The following is a 22,929-nucleotide window of genomic DNA, read 5'->3' as shown; positions in this document are numbered from 1 at the left end:
CTAATTTCACCTGAAAGGATGAACAAGGAACAATGCATCTTCATGCATTTGACCAATCAACACAAAAGGGGTCCTTTGAAATCGTTAGCATGAAATCTCAGGAAGGACAGACGTTTTTGTACTTGGCTTAGCCTGCCTCGAGTGACAGCCTTCACGGTACCTAAATCACAGTCAGGCTAGATGATAGTAATTTGGAGAGCAGCACACAGACCGATTGGATTAGTAGCTGATGAACTGTTGCAACTCAGGACTCTGCATCCCCCACTGCACGACTAGCCTCGCTGTCAGGCAATCCAGAACATCTGTCCTCCGCTACCCCTGTGGAGCTGCTATCTGTTGTTTGAAGAATCACCCACCTCCCGCAAGACATGGCTGTCAGTTTCCTGGAGTTAGACTTTTGGCAGAATTCAAAGTAGGCTTCGAATTGATTCTGCTGTGAGAAACAGTCCACTGACTTTTGACATGACCAATTGACATGACCAGAATGAGAAGGGGTGTGATCTACCATAGGACTGTAAGACTAATTGTTTACAGTTTGTCTGTTTAAGTACATTTGCTTAATCTCATGTAATTAAAAGAGTAAAATGCTGTCCCTTTTAATACTAAGCATTATATTTGACAAAAGTAAAATCTTATTAAAATTTGAGAAAATAGACATTACATTATATTTTCTGGATGTGAAACAACTGTGGTAATATTCGTTTTCTCAGTTAACGTGAAGAACTGGGCACATTCTGCTTCTGGGGTCCCACACATCTCCCAAGCTAGCGTGCAACAAGTGGCTGACTCACATTTGTGTATCAGGACCTGCTTATAGTTTTAGATTAGGAAACAGGCCACGCATCTAACTTATGTTCAGAAAACAAGATAAAAATGTGCAAAAAGCATTTATGAAAGTAATTTCGTGTTCTAGGAAAGTTTACATGCATTGAAGTCAAGTTTCATTTGGAGCGTCAGATGGGATACTATTTAATCCAGATGTACATTCCTAGCCTGCTGATTGTCATTTTGTCCTGGGTTTCTTTCTGGATCAACATGGATGCTGCTCCAGCCAGAGTCGCACTGGGTATCACTACAGTTTTGACAATGACCACGCAAAGTTCAGGATCGAGAGCTTCCCTCCCAAAAGTAAGGAAATAATTTTGTACCACCCATTTCTTATTAAGAAGAAATATTTGTACTACTTTTGAAGTTTCTGAAAGATCTGTGTAAATATGCATCTGATAAGAATACTTGAAAAAGTGATAGCAGTGTGATGTTAAACTGTTGCAATACCCTTGCATTTGGGTTAAGGCAGGTTTACAGGATGGCCAGACAGTTCAAAGGTATGGGTTTTTAATGAGTTTCTGCTAGTTTTGATACCTAGCATTCAGCACTTAGGAGCCAGATTTTCTGAAGTATTTAGGTACCTCGCTGGATTTCTAAAAGGACTTCCAGGAAAATTTGACATTCTCTCTGACTGAGGACCTTTTAAACTCTGTCTGGTCTTTCTGGACTGTTAGACTCTCAAATATCTTGATGTTGCTGGATAGGACACTGTGTTGGGTTTGCGTGACAAGGTTTTGGTAGCGGGGGGGCTACAGGAGTGGCTTCTGCGAGAAGCTGCTAGAAGCTTCCCCTGTGTCTGACAGAGCCAATGCCAGCCGGCTCCAAGACGGACCCGCAGCTGGCCAAGGCCAAGCCAATCAGCGCCTCTGGGATAACATATTTAAGAAAGAGAAAAACAGTTAGAGAAAGCTTTTGCAGCCGGAGAGAGGAGTGAGAAGATGTAAGACACTCTGCAGACACCAAGGTCAGTGCAGAAGGAGGGGCACGAGGTGCTCCAGGCACTGGAGCAGAGATCCCCCTGCAGCCCGTGGTGAAGACCATGGTGAAGCAGGCTGTCCCCCTGCAGCCCATGGAGGAAGGATGAGGGGGTGTAGAGATTCCACCTGCAGCCCGTGGAGGACCCCACGCCGGAGCAGGTGGAGGCACCTGAAGGAGGCTGTGGCCTGTGGGAAGCCCACACTGGAGCAAGCTCCTGGCAGGAGTGGCCCCGTAGAGAGAGGAGCCCACGCCAGAACAGGTTTGCTGGCAGGACTTGTGACCCCGTGGGGGACCCCACGCTGGAGCAGTTTGCTCCTGAAGGTCTGCACCCCATGGGAGAGACCCACGCTGGAGCAGTTCATGAAGGACTGTAGCCCTTGGGAAGGACTTACATTGGAGAAGTTTGTGAAGGACTGCCTCCCGTGAGAGGGACTCCATGTTGGAGCAGGGGAACGATGAGAGGAGTCCTCCCCCTGAGGAGGAAGAAGCGGCAGAAACACCGTGTGATGAACTGACTGTAACCCCCATTCCCCGTCCCCCTGTGCCGCTGAGGGGGGAGGAGGTTGAAGCCGGGAGTGAAGTTGAGCCCGGGAAGATGGGAGGGGTGGGGGAGGTGTTTTAAGATTTGATTTTATTTCTCATTCCTCTACTCTGTTTTGCCTAGTAATAAATTAGATGAATTCCCTCTCTCAGTTCAGTCTGTTTTTCTCATGACGATAATTAGTGAGTGATCTCTCCCTGTCCTTATCTCGACCCACAAGCTTTTTGTTATACCTTTTCTCCCCTGTCTAATGAAGGAGGGAAGTAATAGAGCTGCTCTGGTGGGCACCTGGCCCTCAGCCAGGATCAACCCACCACAGACACTTAGTCCAATACACATATAAGTATATATAAATATAAATATATATATATATAAAAAATACATATACACCTAGAAGGTGTCTCTGGAGAATCTTTTCAGTGAGGAATTGCTCATGTCTTTGCTTCATGGCAAAATTAGTTTGTGAGAACTTGAATGTTGTCATTCAAGTGTTGTCTGCAGTCCTCCATCCTGTCTATGCACAAAAACGTCCTCTCACTAGAATTTTGTGGTCTTTTTAATCCAGGCCAGATGCTTTAGATGGGATTACAGATTACAGGCTGGATTCTTTGTTTAGTCAGGCTGACAGCTCTTTTCAGCATGGGCACAGCCTGAATGCTTCTGCTGATAACATTCCCAGCAGAATTTCCTGTGCATGCTCAGGCTTTGTACAATTTTATGGAAGAGAGCTCAGAGGTAGATCAGTTTACAATAGTCTAAGGAGTCACGAGATACACTCCCTGAAGAGTCCTCTTTACAGCAGTCCAGCATCACAGGGACAGGGATCATAAAACCGCTCTAGTAGCAATGAAAGCACAAATTTTGACTGTTTGTACAGATCACAGTCCATCCCAGAAGGCATGTTGTATTTTGTTCTACTTTACCCTCAGTATCATATTTAGTCTCACTCCAAATAGTGTAATTTCTTCAAATGAAGCATATATAGGGCAACTTCAAAAACTTCATAGATTATGTTACTCTTCTGTTGGTAATGAGAAAGCATCACTTAAAAACCTGGTAACTACAACATTTGGTTCAGCTTCACTTGTTCACTTGGAAATAACATATAATTTTCTATGCAAACTGAAAACCTTTCATATATTAACTCAGAATTTCAAATGGATAATTTCTTAAACATTTGTTCAGACAATTCACTCAATATTACCAAGTGAACACTCTGAAAAGAAAGTCAACAAAGAGGTAATCTTGGCAAGGAGCATAAAGGCTCTGTAGATAGAAAGTTTGGAGTCACTGAAGACTGTGCCTAGATGGTACAACATGATTCCATGCTGATATATTCCAAGTTTCTTCCAAATTAACTGGCTGGAGAATTAGAGGTGGTACAATCATTGCAGTGCATATTTCCACCCACATTTCCAACTGGGCAAACATACTCTGCCAAGAAGCTCTGCAGTGTTAGCATGCCCAAAATCCTAACACTTTAGAAAGACTTTTCATCATATGCCCTTGATCCAACTGAAATGTTTCTCCCTTTTGTATTCTGCCACGTTTGAGTAGAAAAGTGTTTGCTGGATAGTTTTCTGGGCTTCTGCTGAGTGGAGGAAATGGGAAGATCCAGACTGTTGACTCAGCAGCTGTCAGAGAATGGTGATATTCTGGCTCTATTCCATCCTCTCCTAGTGTTTTCTGCTGTGTTCTATTGCCAGAAGGTAGGCACTAGGGAAAAATACCTCACCAGAGAGCCTAGCACACTTATTTCAATCAGCCTACACCCGGTTGTTGCAATTCCACTGTGTATTTCAGCTGAGCTGTACTTTACAGTTTTGGTCTCTATATAAGTGAGTTAATCCTCATGGGGTCTTTTAAAGGTGTGCCAGTTGACTTTAAAATGTGATTCTAAGTAAATGTTAGCATACCTGCCATCTGACTCCCACCTTGGATGAATTAGGTGCCTGAAGAAACACAGGACTGATCAAAACCAAAGTGCTTCAAAAGAGGCTTTGTGTGCACATGTAGCTGTATAGCCATGTGTAGCCATACAGGTCCCATATCACCAGTATCTGATTCCTTACACAAAGAAGAATCACCATTTTCTTGCTGTTGTTGTTGCAGGCATTGAGCTATTTTAAAACCTCATCTCTATCTTAATACCAAAATCATATTTCTTAATAAAATCTGGCCAGCATTTAGAAATAAAAATATGAAAAGAACTGAATCGAATGCGTTAAATCTGAAGTCCCAAAATGGCTCTTTAGATGTAATGCTTTTCTAAGTCCTGTCTACATATTGCCAAAACACAGGAACTTAGACTGTCAATAAAACATCCATTTAAAAATTGCTCCAAGCATGAATATCTAACAGAATAAGACATGACAGGAGGGTTATTTTTGCAAGAGTATTGAAAAAAAATAGATGCGACTTTGCTTTGTGAAAGCACCCTAGATTTGTATACAAGAGTGATATTTTTTTTTCCCCATCCTCCTTTGTGTCCTGTTCTTATTAACACACATTTATACAACTCAACTTCACCTTTAATTTACCTAATGTCTCATGCCAAGAGTTTCTTCTCATTCTTCTCTATTTTAGCAGAGGTTTACCGCAAAAACAACAAAGTATCAAACCTCGCCAACTTTAAAGGGAATAATTCATTTACCTAAAAAAGTCAAACAAGAACTGTGATGAGAAGATTCCTGGTTAGGTTTTTTTGTCAGTTTCGAAGTTTCTATCTAAATGATGAAAGTGATACTGTTTAGAAGTAAATGTCTACATATTGCTTTCAACCCTGGTATAAAATTATATGACAATTCTCTTTGCTTAAACCTACTTTTATTTTTTCTCCATATTAATAACTAATATTCATTTTGATACCCAGATTTCATAATGATAGGTCATGGCAACATAGACATTAGGCATTCAGTTATTGAAAATTAAACATAACATTGAGAGGAGAGAAAAGAAAAGAAAAAAGAAAAGAAAAGAAAAGAAAAGAAAAGAAAAGAAAAGAAAAGAAAAGAAAAGAAAAGAAAAGAAAAGAAAAGAAAAGAAAAGAAAAGAAAAGAAAAGAAAAGAAAAGAAAAGAAAAGAAAAGAAAAGAAAAGAAAAGAAAAAGAAAAGAAAAGAAAAGAAAAGAAAAGAAAAGAAAAGAAAAGAAAAGAAAAGAAAAGAAAAGAAAAGAAAAGAAAAGAAAAGAAAAGAGAAAAGAAAAGAAAAGAGAAAAGAGAAAAGAAAAGAGAAAAGTTAAATTAATTCCAGCGAGGCTCGTGTTTGTTGCACATAAGAGAAACATCTAGAAAGCCTCTTCCAAATGAAATATAATTATATTTCTTTGGTAAATTTTGTAGTATTTGTGTGGAATTATTATTTTCACAGTATTTTGAAATTCTGGCTAGGAATATAGGGTCAAATTCCAGTATCAGCAGCATAGCAATAAAGAAATAAATACAGATTTTTTCCCATATTCTTCTACAAAGTTGATTTCTTTGTTACAAAAGGTAAAAATAAACCATGAGAGAGTTTACATCCCAACAAACCTACTGTTCTAGGAGGGAGACCTGCAGTGTTTCAGAAAACAGAAAGGCTCTCTTCCTCTACAGTTTTAGCATAAGCTGAGCAATACTGCGTCCTGCTTCTAACATGGACATGATTTGTTGTACACGGAGTATTTGCACAGAAATACTCACCATGGTGTCAACCTCTTTTATAGTGATGAAATTATGTTGTGCTTGTTACAGAAGACTAGTGAAGGGTCTTGTGACCAGAGCTAGTCTTACTGGCAGTGTTAGGGGATGGAAAGGAATTCATCCGGATAGCTGGGGTTGGATGCCCACTCCCCAGTTTGACTAATCCAACACTGCGATGCCCAGGAACAGCGATCCAAAATAGCAAAGTTTCTATGATCAGTTCTCCTTCCCACGTGTTCATGTGTGTAAGTCTGATACTCCGTGTCTGGATTCCTCTGGTTGTGTCATTTTTTTCCACTTAGAAACTTTAGTTAGATAAATGTTTGTGCACCCAGCTACAACAGTAGCTCTTGCCGATCCGCCAGCTGAGCAGAAATCCTGCTTGCCAGCTGGGTGATGAGCGTGACCACACATCCACAAAGAAACCCTCAGGAAACCATGAGCTTTCTATGCGAGTCCTGTGCATGAGCCTGGGAGATCCTTTGCACCTAGGGTTTGCTGGATTTCATCTATGCAGAGAAACTCTATGGCACACAAATCAGGAATCTGATGTAACCTACCATACATCCATGCAATACTCAGCACATGCTTAGATCCAACGCCTTCTGGAAGCTTCAGACCCATGGCACAAAACCAGCAGTATGTATTCATCAAAATATGGACTAAGAAACATCTGGGCATTATATGGGGCACAGAGACATAGAATATGCCTTTACATATTTTATGGTCTCAGCTGTGTATAAGCTGGGGGAATAAAGGGGAGGATATCAAGGTAGAATAGTGCAGAATTATTGAGAAGTGTTAGAAAACGGTTCTTCAGAGCATTGAATGACTATTCTCTTGCTATTCTATTTATTTTTAAACAGCTTCCCTTTTGTTGAATCAACAGAATCAAAAGTTTTAAAGCATTTTCAAAAGAGAATTTGAAAGAATAACAAGTTCTCTGCAGTGCTAGTAATTGGGTATTATTTTTCAGGTTGCTTTCTTCATAAAACACTTACATAAACCAAACCTTAGCAACAACAGTCCAAGAAAATGAATTACTTTTAATGGCATAAAGCAAAACATTTGAGGATACTTTAAGTCATGTAAGTGATAGCAACTGTATTTTACACAGCTGCATAGCATTCATATTGTGTTACTTTAATGCACAGAGCTTAATGAATGCATGTTCCTTCCCCAGGGAGCAATCTGTGCAGAAAAAAAGTCTCATTCAAAGCTCACTGAAACCTCTGGGAGTCCTTCCATTCACTTCATTTTGCTTTGGATTACTAAATGCATTACCAAATGCAATAAAAGCATAATATTCTAATAGGTGCAGAGACTTGCAAAACCAAAGTCAATGAAGTCTATTCCCTTTGGCAGTAAATGACCCCTTTTATGTGTCATCCACTATCCTCAGCATTTTTGGAGACCTTTCAAGATTCTTGGGCTTCTGGCAGACCAGTCTGAGAAAGTAACCTCTCCTTTTTTGAATGCCAAAAGTTATCAAGTAAAGAAGCTCCAAGAATACAGCAGATTTTTTTATTTTGAATTAAGGTTAAAATAATAACAAAAGTTACAAAAAAAGGAAGATGTGAGGAGAAATAACAATAAAGAATAAGGAATAGATGCTGTTATCAGAGATTGTATTATTCTGTGTTCATTTGTTCTCATAGGAAGTAGAGCACCTAAGATGACAGCCTACTCTTTCATCTAACAAAACACAGAGATGACACATTTTGGTGCAGCATTATGGTAAAAAAAATAAATAAAGTAACTTGGAATGAAAACAGTTTTTTTGACAAATTACTTTTACTCTAGCCTCAGGATCTAAAGAGGAAATATAGGAGTAGTTCATCAGTCATGAGATATGTTAATTGGAGTTTGGCTTATATGGTTATCTGAGCATTGCATACACTGCTTAAATAATTAAGCCAGCTCTATTTTTATTAGATGTTTACAATCTCTTGTTGGAGACTTGATAGTCCTAAAACATTACCTTGATATGTAATATGCCTGCCCTATGTCACATATTTATGTATTCTGATAGGGGAATTGAAAACAAATTTCCACTTTTAAAAAATTTGTTCAGGGGCCTTGAGTGGATTTGAAAGGAAACACCCTAATGGTTGTCGGTTTTCTTGACCATAATATAAGTGGGCACGCTGTCCAAACTCTTGGAAAGTCAAGCTGCGCTGTCAGGTAACCACGAGGATCTACTCTTTTGTCATGTGCCTACATAGAAATGTTTTAGCACTCACTTATCTTGTTCATTTCCAATGTTCTTATATAACTTTCCTTTCCCGCCCCATTACAGTTTTAACATATAACATATATTCCTTCTTTTACTTATATTAAGAGAATCATGAAACTTGCTTTAGCTCTTTTTTTTTTTTTTTTTTTTTTTGAGCTTGGTAAAGCTTGATACAACTAAATCTTGTATTCAGACAATGTTTTCAATACCCATTGTTATATTCCATACAGTATTTGAATCTGGATATAGACATCTGTTCTACACTACATAACAAAGGAAGTCACATCAAGTGAGCCTATTTTTCAAGAAAAATGTTCCAAAATAAAACAAGGGTCATAAGTAAGTGAGCATGTGTTTGCTTGCTGTGACTTATTAAAGCAATTACTTAAGTACAAAATGATTGTGACTAAATATAGACTTCTGTGCGTAAAATAAGCAATCCTACAAAATACCATAAAATAAATTCCTGTCAAGTTTTTTATAAACACCTGCTCATAACTTATAGTTAAAAAAGGTGTTTTCTGATTCTGCTATATGGCTTTTTCATATTCCATTTCTTTATTCTTATTTCTTCCCCCTTTACTTATGTTTTCTCATGAATGATTTTGAGGCAAGATATTAATATGTTTGTGCTTGAGGGCAAGACAGTGAACTGCAGTGGAAGATGTGGTACATGTATCAGATGATACGTGATGTATCAGAGATAACTTTCTAGCCACTTCAAGTATCGATAGCACAGTAGCCGTGTTAATACCAGCTTGAAAATACATGCTCGGCCCAGATGAAAAGGAGGTGTGGTGCCCAGAAACTTCTCTGCTGCTTCCACCTACATCAGCTGGTCTTGTAAGAGGCACTTTCCCTTCTTGCAAATCTTGCTCCTTTGAGATCTAGGTAGATACTTACACAGCTGGTCTATGCAGTTACAACTTCACTGGGAGCAGTATCTCAATTAAAGTGATGTTGGATGAGCTTTGGCACAGTTATATATGCTGTGATCATGCATCCATTATAGGAAGAATTTTTTTTCTTCCATTGTACAACCATTTCCAGTTCTGTAAAACTGAAGATTTGGGTCTGCTGCACAGGTAAGAAGACCGTAACCAGCAGCATCCATGCTTCTTGTGAGAAGAGCAGGTGGAAAAAGGGTGCAGATGTTAAACAGAGCACCTAAAACTGTTCCTAGAAATCACCACATTATTCTGTTTAGCTTGGCCACAGAGATGAGATGTCCTGGTCAATCTTTGGGTCTTGAAGTGGTTATGCAGTGAAATTCTTGCTGCCCTTCATTCTGTGCAAAGCTGACTGACAAGATAGTGACTGGACAAAGACTAATACAATTGGTTCTATAGCAAGTTCTACTCTATGAAAGTAAAAATAAAACAAAACACCGAGTAAATCAGTCACTTTTTCAATGGTACTAATCTCAACTTTAAATTTTGCTTTTCTGTATAGTGAAGAAAGTGGTATTTACTGTACTACAAAACCAGTAGTTGCTGCCATGCGTGACAGCTAAAAATATGCATTAAGATGCGTCTGAATACCTCTGGGATGTAGTTTGAGTACTCCTGGCACTTCCTCAGCAGGTTTTATAATGCAGTCATCTGGGAGGGCTGGCATTCAGCGGAGCCTATTTCAAGCATCAGAGAAGAGTTGAAGTTATTGTGCACACCAGTCTGCCGGTTGTTTCATAACCCTGGCACAGTACTGGGGCTCTCCGGCTGTGTTGTCGCACCCTCCAGGACCTTCTGGCAGCTTTTAGTGGCTCTCTGAGGAATGCTCCATGCCGCTCTTTCACACACATAAGCACTGCAAACTCGATCTGAAGCAACGACGTAGGCCGTTGTGGCTCATTCATTTCAAATAATTGCAAGCGTTGATTCTATTAGATCATCTAGGAGTATTACTTATGAATATCCTCTGTTAATATTTCATTTGAAATAATGTTGATGGGATCCCCTGGAGTCTGGGAAAACCACTTTCATTTGCAGTGTACCTTAAGGCTACCGCCTTCCAGTCTGAACATCCGTGCACACTGCAGGTGGCTGTTAGGGCAGCTGGGCCGCTGACATCTTACTCCCCCAAAGTTGTCTTTGGGTTATAGTGCAACCGTATGAACTCCATCACTTGAATGACAGGTCTTTTTTTTCCCTTGGGAAACATTTCTCTGGGAGAAAAAATACAGTTGATATTTATGCCTAGATGTATTAATCCCTTCCTCTCCTCTCCCTCTCCCCCTCCTCCCCCAAGAAAAGAGAGAGAGGCAATTTACTTTTCTTCATGGAAGTGTCAAACAAACTTCTGTGAGAGGAGGAAATAAATCAGTGGCTTGTTTTTAAATATAATATCTGTGATATGATATGACATGACTATGACTTTATTTTGCCAGTAGTGGGGCACACTATTCTTTGTTGTAGTAACATCAGCTTTGGAAATTAATCAATTCTAAACTAGGCATTGGCAAGAAAAAAAAATAATTTGTTTTTAAGGCATGGAAATGTAGTCGTGAACTCTAGAATGTGTCATTATTCTCAGATCCTTAGTAGTAAAGTTTAAAACCCCAGTGAAGTAGTGTCTTTTACTCCTTATTTCTTCCTAGAAGCTTGGAGATAACTGAGATATCTTGTCTCAAAGAGAAGGGAGCATGAGAGCAAAGAGTTTTGTTCCTCAGTAGCTTGTACCTGCTGTTAGGCCTCCCTGACTGTGAGAAATAGACATAGCATGTTTTTCCTTATTCTACCAAAGGTTAAATCTCTGGAGAATTGAGCCCAAACTCTCAGTATGTCTGGAGGGAAACTTAAGTGACTAAATCACAGCAGAAAATACAAGTTACAAAAAAGGGAGAACACATAACAAATGTTCCTTAGTACATGTATTGATAGGAAAGATAGTACAGGTTGTGTAAAGAATTAATTATCAGTAATGACACTATTATAATGAGAACATAACAATATCTGTCACATATAGGGGAAACTATTTCTATTACAAGATAGTCTACTGAGAAACTAAAAATTAGTTTAAAGTATTTCATTGATATAAAAGTTTGCATTTATTGTCTCTTTTCTGCAGAAGGACATTTTCCTTTGTGTGCATAATGGCAGTCAAAACACTTTATTGGTAGATTTGTACGACAATGTGAACAGCGCTACTTTATAGGGCATGATCAATTTAAAAATGCCTCTTAATTTTCCAGGGAACCACGTAGATGGTCACAGACATCAATGAGAGCACTGGTTTCTTGGACTGCACCACTCTATGCTTGAGTGTGCTCTGCTCATCAAAAACTGACTTAAAAAGAGTTTAAATTTGCATGGAACTGACAAAGAAAAAGAAAAAGTTAGGAAAGTGAAGCAGACCACATGTCAGGATTGGAATAAAAAAACTCTTAGTGTGTTCTGTTGCTTTTTCTTATTCAAACAATCAAACTACTCGCTTTCTTTTTTAAGGAAGCCATAGTTGTCTGACAGGATCTATTTTATGAGTTTGTTGGCTGCATTTTGCTGTCTCCTGAACCTTCTAGCACAAACAGAATCTGCTCGAAATGGAAACAAAATCCTGTCACTGGGAATGACTTGAATTAAAGCGTTGAGATGCTCAGGCTTTACCACTGCTGTTACTGTTGCCAGGGCTCCCCAAAGCCAAGGGTGACGGGGTTATGCCACAAATATAACAGCGGAGAACAACTCGGTTATGCATATACCTATCCCTGGATATCAAACCAAAAATAACCTTGCTTTTATGTATCTCAAAACGGCTAAAATACTACTTTAGGAAGCAATGTGTTCTCTTTTTATGTCTTGTTTTCTCTATCTGTCCCATCTAGTGAGTGGGAAGAATAATATATAATTATTCTCTTAATTGGCTAATTCTTGCCTCTGAAGTTGGTTCATTTATCATTCTTTAGTAATGTTGTAGTATTGATTTTAACTGGGTAGCATCGTCTTTTTTTGGTAAATAAGAAATGAGAATTTTATTTTTTTAACAATTTTTCAGTGCTCTGCTAGAATGGGGATAAACACTGCATTGCTCAAACTAGAAGTGCTATGTGCCAACCACACCACTCTGTGCAGAGGTGACTTGTTATCTTTTTCTACATTAACTGGAACAGGAGACAGATGTTTTGCAACAAGTAAAAAAAGTGTGTACTGCACATGCTTCCAGGCAAGACTTGTAGCTTGGCAAATGATTTCATGGTGAATTGTTTAAAGGTAAAATTCTCTCAGTGAGTGCAGCTATAAGAGTTGATTAGCTTCTTACATTAATGAGGTTTCAGTAAAAGCTTTTCCAAAATTGAAAGGCATGTCTAATTAAAAGACTGTGGATTGCCTGAATATGGGAACTGCACTTCGTGGCAAGTTCATCTGGTCACTTTCATTCATGATTTCTGTGATTAGGCTGACTTCCTCCAGAGGTACTTCCCTCCTGGTTAAGGAAAGGCAGCCTAAATAGCAGCTGTTGACCGCAGCAGAATTCAACCCAGCTCCTCTGTCTGCCATCTGTGAAACAGATTTTTAAAATAAATCCTCCCCAGTGCTAGCTGTTGTCCTCATTATGAACTTTTTTTTGTACTTCATACTCTTTTTGAGATGCTCTTCTGAAAGACAACTGAAAATCACCCCAAAGAGAGAATGAAAATATTTTTTTAGCTATAATATTTTCAGCTAACACCAAATTCTATTTTCAGCTAAAATCAGATAAATAGTTCTTCCTAACTCCTATCTGTCTGTGTAGTACACATTGTATTTGATCTGTGCTCCAGCAGTGATATACAATTTAGATGGGGTCAGGCATTTTCTCTGAGGAACTGCTTTCTGTAGAAAAATGTCCCTTTATTGAAGCTATGCAAAGGGTACTTTAGAATAATGTTCTCATTTATAGGAAAAATTTCCCAAACCATTGCTGTCGACTTCCAACCACCACTGTCTGATTTCTCCAAGACATCTTTTTTTTATTTTTGAAACTAGCTTGTTGATAACTTGGAAATCAAAAGTTAATCAATCTAAAAATATCTGAAAAGTTTTACATGAAAATGGAAATGATGGAAATGGTTCAACTGACATGATTTTAAAAAAAATTGAATTTGTAATTTGTGCCTTTTTTTACATTTTCTTTTTTATTCTAATTTAGAAGATATTTCTGAAATGTCAAAAATCTCCAGGGAAGGGAGAAACCACATCCCACTCAGATCTAACATTTACTGAGACACTGGTAGGCACTTTCCAACTTTAAATAATATTAAGAGTTCAGAGAAAAATTGCTCTAATTAAAACCTTACTGGAGCCACAAGATCAAGCTCAGGCACTGAAACACTCTGAGAAGAGAATAAAATCAAACTGCCTCACAGTGAGCTCCAGCCCTGCTCGGTGTAGCCAACATATGAAGCTTCAAGTCATCGAAGCATAGTTTTATCAGTTGTTTTTATTCTGATGTGGCTCACTGACTTCTATAAATCATAGATCATCTTTTTTTTTTTTTCTTTTTTTCTTTCCCCCCTCCAAGTCCAGAAGGGACAATGTGGCCTTCCAATTGCTGTTAGTTGTGTTCTATAAATACTCTATATTTGGCTTAAGCAAGTCTTAAAAGTGTGCATTCTTGTTTTGAAAATGAAGTTTGGAATAACTACCCGCACACACTCTTAAAGAGAAAAGTTTTTTAGAGACTGCGGATATGTTGGCTTTCCCTTCCAGCCAGTGTTCCTTATTATGCATTTCTTGTCTGGTCTACAAATGCTTTCCGGACCCAGTGTCTTTCCTCATTCAAGAAATCCTATGGTGAAACCAAGCAACTTTTTGATCTCTTTTTTGGTAAACTAACAGATTGAGTTTCTTTTGTCTCTCACTTGTACACTGTCTTCTTCAGTCTTCAATCTTGTATCTTCCTCACTGTGCCAGTATCATGTTTTTAAATATAGCAACCACAACTATGCTACTGTGGAAATTCTTAATATAGCTTTCTTCCTCCTCCTTCTCCTCCTCCTCCTCCTCTGTTCTGTTTATAGACTCAGTAGTTATATTCACCTTTTCCTCACAGCTTTGCGCAGCCAATGCTCATCGTCCGTCCCTTTCAGTAGCACCCGCGGTGTGTGGCACAGCCGCCATGCCTACAGATGTGGCCCCCTGCTTTACTCCAGTGGTGTGACCTGGTACTGGGCTCTTTTCACAAGCATTCGGTTTGGAAGTACCCAGTAATCCTAATTATACTTCATTATATATCTTATTATATCATTGTTTATAGTCCTACCATTCTTTGTTTCTTCTGATATTTTTCTTCATTTTTCCAGGACTTTTTGTTTCTGTTGATTGGTGCTCATTTTCTTCCAGTTTTACCTGGCTTTTGAGTATTTCCTTTTTAGCTTTTTTTCAATAGTAATGACTATTTCTGCTTCTCCTGTAATGCCATAAAGGGTACTTATAAACCAAATTTATCCCATTTGATGGTTGTGGAATTGCAGTTACTAAAATCTCTTGCCTGGTTGTAACACAATTAGTGCTAGTAACTAAGAAAAGATTTGTGACAATCTGTGCTTATGCCATGTAAGTTAGGACAAAGTTACTACTTTCTGAACACCCAGCTGATGATTGTAAATGGTTAATTCTCAGTGGGAGGAAACTTACAGAGAAAGCTATAACTTAAGACATACTAGAGTGTAAATAATGACAAAAAGGAGAACTCCTAAAGTTTCCATGACTTTTCTTGCCATTTGTGGAATAAGAAGGTATACTAAGAACTAAACTAAAATAAAAATTGAAAAATTATTAGATTAAATTGAGTAGTAACTTGCAAGGAGTATCAGATGGTGTAAGGAAAATTGGCAGTTTATGTCTATTTAGCCAGTTAAATAGTGATTGAGTCTAGGGCAGCTGGGAGAGGCATGATGGCATGAGAGCCTTCCAGGTCCCCAGCCAGACCAGCAGTTGACAGTTTGGGTGCATGGGTGAGGAGAAGTAAGAATTGGTAAGAAGTCAAGTCTGTGCAACATCAAATAGGAACCATGGGGATTGAGATGAAACACATAAAAGAGAAGTTTATAAGCTTCATTATTTGTGAGACAGCAGAGTTCCAGTGGCAACATTAGCCTGAGAGGAGAAAAAACTCTTCATAAGCAAAGCTGTATAGGCAATAATTTCTATTATCAATTAAAGTGAATAAAGACAACGTTAAAAATAGTAAAAATTGAAAAATGTAGACTTGCTTTTGGATTTGAGGAACAGCAATAATGTAAACAGTTATTTTCCATCCATGCAAGATAAAAAAGCACAGGAAAAAGAAAAAAAAAACACCCATGTTTAACATATGGGGGTAGGGGAAAGAGAAAGGGGAAAATAAATTACAAGACCCTTAATTGTTATAGCTTAAAATCAGCTAGTGATGTACATGCACTGAAAATATTTATATGTAGCTGTGTGTGAAGAATATGGATAGAGCACTATTTTTCAGCTGTGGTTTGTAATAACAGAGTGAGGAAAGAGTAAAATAGCCCATAATGGAAAGAAATTGTGTCCCATTTGCATTTCTAAAGTTTTTCTGAGAAAGCCAGAGCAATTCTTTTCACTTAGACTAATGATGGCTAGTTTATTGTATGCATCTGTATTTCACAAGAAATTTTAAATCAGAAAGTAAATATTGGACTTGTAAACCTGCAGTGAGATCCAACTATCAAAACTGAGGTGGCTGAAGGTTGTTTTAGACTGCCTTTCTAGTCAACAGAGGGAAGGAGACACCTCCACTGCCAAATTCTTCTGATGCTTAGACAGGTACACAAGGTAGGTCGGTTGAACTGCTTGTTTCAAGTGCCGACAAGGGAAGCCAGGGCGACCAGTCTGAAAGTCAGATGTCTGAAGTGGTGTGAGGTAAATCCAATCCTAAACACACAATGCGAAAAACAGTAAAACGTGCATCATAATACAGAAATATTAAAAACTTTAAGCTCTAATTTTTTTATTTTATTTTTTGTCTCCAGACAAGTGGCTATATAAGAATCTTCTTACCTACATCTACTATTTGTGTGTGATTAAGTAAAACTTGTTGTACTTTTAGAAAAATAAGTGAATTTTTTCCTCCTCATCCTTTTTCACATGTAGTGCGAACACAGAATGAATTGTGGATGAGGTGGTACCCAAACCCTTGTTCCATTACAGTCTGCTACAAATCTGTTAATCTTTAAGACAGGTAGGTTACAGGAGGTGATTCTTAAGGCCCTGTATAGAGCCAGTGGGGCTGCCCACAGGGCATAATTCTGTCTCCAGTACCAGTTTTACGGGCAAAGAACGGCACGATCACAAGGACTCAGTTTGACTCTTGGAGCTGTAAATTAGAAAAGAAAATTGAATACATACGAAGTACAAATAATTGAAACAGTATGTAACTTCACAGTAGATTAAAAAAATCAATTCTCAGCTTAAACTGGCACGTGATTTTGTGCATTGTAGGAAGATATCAGAGAAAAGGGCTTATATTAGTTAGTCATTTCTTCAATGCAAGCATTTCAAGATAAAAATTATTTAATCATTTCAAGAATGGATTGTCATCAACTAACCTTATCAAATCCTCCTGCGCATAAAATGGTCACATTGCATACTGACTGGAGCCAATATTGGTTTTCTTACATCATTTTGAGTGATATACCAGTGGCATTTTTCCATTTATCCATAGGTCTGCCATTTATATAATGCCTCTTACTCTATGAGAGCTCTGGGTTACCTTTATTCATGTATTGGGTTTTCAGCCCTTTGTGGATGTCACTATGATTCTGCATGTTTGAAGGAGGGAGAGGCAAATGCAAGGCACATGCCAGTCTCCCACTCAGGAGGTATTATTTCCCTCTGTGCAGAAGACCAATGGTCGAGCCTGGTATATAATATCAGAGCTTCTTAGTCACTGGGGTCAGATTTTATTTGCTATATTTTTTTGTAAATGCATTTAGAATTTAGTATGTGAATAAGGTAACAGGTGTGTCTCAGAATCTAATATAAAGTATTTAATTGAGTCCTTTGCTTTAGTGTGCCTCACTCACACTTTGAGTACATTTAATCTTTAATGGAAGAATTTTTTTTTTAATATCTACATTCTGCAGTAAGTATCTTCTTTTAATGGAAAATTTAGGGATTTTTTCTTCAGATGATTCAAAATAAAAACATCCAAGAAAAGCTTAAGGTGTTTTTATTTGGATACACTATTGCAATTGCTTCAGGAAAGCTGGGAATCACTTGTGTCATAGTCCCCTTTCTTCTGTGTCCTCCCCTGACATCTCAGATTCTTTATTGCCTTCTATAATGCAATACTGGCTCCTTACAAGAGAATGTGTCACAGGACATATAGTCTGAGCTGAAAGGAAAACCCATAGAGATCCCAGAAGAGCAAAGAGCTAAACCATACCCCACCAAATATGTGGTAACCCTTCCTTATTGAATGATTTTTGGGTTGTTCCAAATTTGAAAGTGGACACATGTATGTTGTTGTGCGTGCTCTTGCTAGTTACAGCACTCAATTAGAGGAAAGCTGCTGTTAATATTTCAACTCTGTTCACATAACCGCTTATGTGATTTGTCATCTCCCTGTGGTGTTGTCTCTTGGTCATTTCTACAATCTAGGTTCCTAAAACAACAGGAAGTTTTGCTGATTAAGGAAAACAGTTCTGTGAAACCACAACCGGTTCCCAGTATGGTCATCTTGTGAAAATGTTTCCTCCTCTTTTATTCTACTACATAACCTTCAGTGCAACGGTTTAGATCTAAAACTAACAGTGGTCATGTGACACCTTACTTTTCATATGCAATTATTTAAATTTTCATATGTCATTGTTTATACATGAATTTGGTGATAAAAGCATAATATTTTGTAATTTAGACTCTCAAAAATGTATTAAAGTGCAAGAATTCTGTGACGAGATTAAACTAGAAGTGAAATTACATTTTATCTAACAAATAAGCACATGCTTTGCCAACTGCAGAGAGCATTCCCCTCCTCTGAGAATTTTATCAAGGATATTGTACATGTTCAACACTTCTGCTTCCGCTACGCCACAAAAAGCCTTTAACTATTTCTCCATTGCTACTAATGCCCAGTAATAACAGGCAGATGTAACAGAAGAGCAATGCAACTGGGATTTGAGTGTTAGCATGGAATTGGAGGAAAGTCATTATCTTGCAACCTTTTTGCCTTTAACTGTCATTTCTGATGCTATGAACTTGGCCGAAAATCTGCAAACTGGTGGTTTCATACACAACCAAAGCTGCACTGAAAAAAAAAATGCACAAAGCAATCTGTCCTTGTCCTGTTCATGTCACTTGTAGAAATGAACTTGAAGTGAACATATTTATACAAATGTTTTCAAACAGCCACACATCCTTCCCCCTTCCATGTCTCTTCCCTCCCACATAAGCACACTTCATCCAGAGTTGCCAGGATACTGTGAGAAAGGTTGTTTTTGCAGGGCTCCCAGCTGCAACCAGGTACAGAAGTGTGATTGCTTTGGAGAGGGCTTCTCTGGTGGGTTTTCATGCCGCCTTGGCAGGTTTAGGAGATAAGCATCAGAGGCGAGTTATGGGAGGCACCTCCATTAGTGCTCTGCAGGTGAAGCACATGAAAATGTGAGAATACACTGGAGCACATGCTTCTTGAGATCTGCTCCTTCCCGTGTGTCATTCACATTTCTCTCAGTTAAGCATCACTCAGTTTACCCCGTGTTTCTGGCTCTTGGATAAGCAGCAAGGAAGGTGCTGACATCAGGTGCTCTACCCTCTAGCAGCACACAGAGGTTCAAGTGATGCTCTGGGCTCGTATTTGTGTAGCTAAGTGCCCAAGCTGTCTGTTGAAGAATAGGGATTTTGACCATATTGAGAGATTTTTTTAGCACAATCTTATTTTTTTATTTGAAAATACTGATTTGTGAAATTCAAGAAAGTTTCCTGGGGTCAGGATGATGTTTTATGATCCCAGGGTAACTATTAGACTGAAAACTGGGAAACTGAGATCTCTGCATCTGATTAAAACCAGGTCTGATTTTAACTCTGAGTAGGGTAAACTAAACCTTAACTCCACTGACTAAATAGAAATGACTCAAATAGATGCGCTGAATTACACCCCAGAGATGTCTGTTCCTCTTCCCTTATTGTAGAAACAACAGGTCAGATGTTAGAGCTGTAAAGATGCTGCAGTTAGATGAAACGACCCCGTGCCATCATACGTATCTGCCGCTAGTGTGCTAACTACTGTGTTACTGGCTATTTTAGTTCATGAGCCTCTCCCTCCGCAGTGTCTTATGAAAAATATAGACAGATCACCGTTTTGTTTTAAAATAGTAGAACAAACCAAAACAACACCACCACAAAAATCAAACTCCAAGTATTTCCAAGAAAGAATTTTTATTTTCACACTGTTACACATGTATGGCTCACATTTCAGGAAATGTGTTCTGGAAAGCAGTAAATACCTGTTTGAGAAGCTACAGTGGACAAGCAATTACTCAAATTACACAAGGTCTTCTGATAGATACTGTGCAAAAAGGGTTAACGGTCTATAAGTGTGTCAGCTGTGAATGGGAATGGAAAGATGAATTTACTTCTTTATGTAGCATTTTTATGACTGACACTTGGATATTGCCTTTTTTTATGTGAACAAGCAAGATAGAACTCATATCTACTTTATAAAACTAAAAATTGTGTTCTTTGTGTAATGGTCCTGGATACAGTTTTACTCTCAACTGTTTTTTGCTGAGTTTGCCGGCATCTCCTTGCATTGTCTTTTCCCACATTCTGTGGTGAAACATTTTGACATTGTCCTGCCATCTTATACGATAAAGCTCAGCGTGGTCCAATAGATTCATGCAGGTAGCTGCAATCTATAAACACGCACACCACTTATACAGAAAATGACAGCGTAGGCAATGACAAAAATGATAAGGACATGTTTCAAAGTTTCCTTCCCTTTTTATTTGTCATAAGATGTGATCCAGGTGGCTAAATTGCTTTTCAAGAATCTCACTTCTATTTTCTCTAGTTTGTCTTTGATTAACCGAAAATAAATTCCCAATCTAAACTAACTAACAGCAAATCCATTTGCTTAGCTGTCTCTGGTGTGTCAGCAATGCACCAGCTCAGTGCCCAGCTCAGCTGCATTAGCTTGACACGGTCTGTCTTGGACACTGTCAAGGGTGGGATGGTAAGAGCCAGTGGCAAAATGCATTAAACACCCAGGTGCTGTGCTTAATCCAGACTTGCTTTATGGCCCTCCAAGCTATATGTGAACTCTGTGGACTATGGGAAAGTTATATGAGTGAATCAGATGATAGATTATGCCCAGCCAGTGTCCCCCTGTACCCACCCCATCAGTTCTTGTGGTGATAGCAGGTGGCTGGCATCAAGCAGACTCTTTGTTTATAGGTCCTCAAAAGAGCTCAGTGTCCCATGAGGCAAGGGCTGATGCATTATGTCAGGCAGACACACAGACCTTGCAGTGTAGACAACAGCAACCTCTAAATTGTAGGAGAAAACTTTCACCAGCAACTTCCAATGAAAACTGCTTGACAATTCAGTGTTTTGTGCTGACAGCGAGCAAGCAGACATGGGAAACGTATATTGGTAAATCAGCTAAGGGTTAATTTACTCTTCTGAAAAGACATCCTCATACCACGTAGATATTCTGAACTTCATAGTGACATCTGAGAATCAAATGCAAACGGTTCCTGCTATTTAGGGTCCCCCACCCGTCATTACTGGCAGCTTAATCCTTTAAATGTCTAAGCTCTCTATGCTGTTTCAGCACCAGTCTCACCCCGACCCGATGAGAACTGAAGAATCCTAGCTCATGCCGAAACCTTGAAAGGCAGCTCTCGGAGACAGTATGTCTTGCCAGCCCAGTATGTGCTGTAGGCATTTTCGGAGAGGGGCAAGACATGGTCATGGCCTAGTGCCAGCAATGCTTCAGGGACATGAAAGATTTGGAATTACCTTCTTGCTCTGTCTAGAGCTAAAGACAAGAAGCTTCTTCTTGAAATATGTTTAATTAAAAGTCTATTGTTATTTATGTAGTAGAGAAAAACCTCTCTCTTTCCCTCTCCTCTCTTTTTCCTTCCCCTGATCTCTTGGCACCCTTTCTATCTCCTAGAGTAGGCAGTAGCTGGGAGGTAAGGTGCTCAGCTGGTACCTATTTTTCTCTGAATTGTATCAAATATGACTTTGTACCTGCTTCAGCAGGTGCTCAACCTTCACCTACCGTTACCCAATAATATAAAAAAAGTACAGTATCCTACTTGGCTGTCAGTCTGAACTACAGCAGAGCCCATCAGTTGCAGTGGTCACACCACTGCTGACTGTGGGTGAGGTTGGAGACTACTCAACTGACAGATTCTCTCTGGGATGATGTGCTGAGAGAAGAAGTAGGTTTCAGTCCCTGAAGCCAAGACAGGCCAGTTGTGTCCATAGCAAGTGCAGACAATTATGTGTTTAAGCCTTTTTGCTTTTCTCTGCACCTCATACCTGAATAGCTTAGACATAATTCAGTTTGGTTTCTGAAGACGTCCTTGCATGGCTGGCTTTGCCCAGGAAACGGAAGGACATAGGAAGACAGGACAGGATACCCCTCAGCCTCAGAGCACCTAGGAATTGGGTGATGAACCCCTTGGGTTCACCTGAAGTGTCAAACAACAAATGAACGGCACCTATGCCTATAATAATAAATCCTGGAAACTTCAGGCACTAACAGCCTGCTGCCCCTGCCCATGCTTCCTTCTGTAGCAAGGCAAAAAATTCAATTGAGATGTAACAGCATAATTTCACTGTAGCATAATTTCAATGAATCAAATTATCCCTTAACCTTTTGTCCTACTATCTATTTGTGACCCACTTTTCTTGTCACTTCACTCTTTTAAGGGAAGGGTACCTCAAATTAGTGAGGCAGTTATCATTGATACCATTAGGACCTGGTGGCCTTGGCTTGCCCTGGTGTGAGGAGCCCTGAACTTCACTAGGAAAATGGCTGATCAGCTCTGGACGTACCTTAGATCCACATTAGGTTCTGCATCACAGAAGGTTACTTGTGAACTCCAAACCCATTCAAGTGATATAACACAGTCACAAGCTGACATATAGTAGGTGAGCCAGCTCTGCTCTCTGCTCTGCTCTGGACAGCCTGTTATTGCACGACCATCTCAAAAAAAAAAAAGATACTGTTGATATTAGCACGTTGTGACATCATAAGATTACAAAGACACCCTGTCCCCCAGGGAATAGCTGGTGGCGTCCTCAGTTCTGCAACAACTGGTTTGTGAAGTCATCTGTGGTATTTCTTGGTGAAGTGTGGGTTAATCCTGCCCTGTGGGATGCAGCTTTCTGTAGGTTATGTTTGGAGAGTCCCTGACAGACATCTCTTGGCATCCACTAGATCTGTGTAGAGGCAGGAGAAGAGGTCTAGGGCACTTCCTGCTGTCTCCTGTGTGCTAGGACTCAATCCAGCCTGAAAGGACCCAAAGCTGGGATGAGGTCCCTCGTATCCACTTCAAAGCCAGCCAAACATGGCCCAGATGGAGAAGTCTGCTGGTAGATCGTCACACAGTTCTCTGGAGGCATTAATTTATTTCACTGAATGTGTGTGCATATGTGCTCTGCGGTTGGTGACCATGATATCTGTACATTCACAGCCATGGTTTAATTAATCCTCTTATGGATAGAACC

The 22,929-nt window shown here is 39.2% G+C and overlaps 1 protein-coding gene across 2 annotated transcripts in view; it reads left to right on the top strand.

Moving 5' to 3' along the window:
* GLRA2 (glycine receptor alpha 2) overlaps positions 1-22,929 on the top strand; it is a 135,534-nt gene that overhangs the window by 48,153 nt on the left and 64,452 nt on the right. For both annotated transcript variants that reach the window (XM_075776055.1, XM_075776064.1), the window contains one exon: positions 914-1,128. In XM_075776055.1, the coding sequence (XP_075632170.1) occupies positions 914-1,128 (215 nt within the window). The remainder of the gene's footprint in view (positions 1-913; positions 1,129-22,929) is intronic.

The sequence above is a fragment of the Balearica regulorum genome, chromosome 1, assembly GCF_011004875.1.
Source record: "Balearica regulorum gibbericeps isolate bBalReg1 chromosome 1, bBalReg1.pri, whole genome shotgun sequence".
NCBI classification, from domain to species: domain Eukaryota; kingdom Metazoa; phylum Chordata; class Aves; order Gruiformes; family Gruidae; genus Balearica; species Balearica regulorum.
The sequence above is the reverse complement of the archived record's forward strand: the minus strand, read 5'-3'. Positions and strand labels throughout refer to the sequence as shown.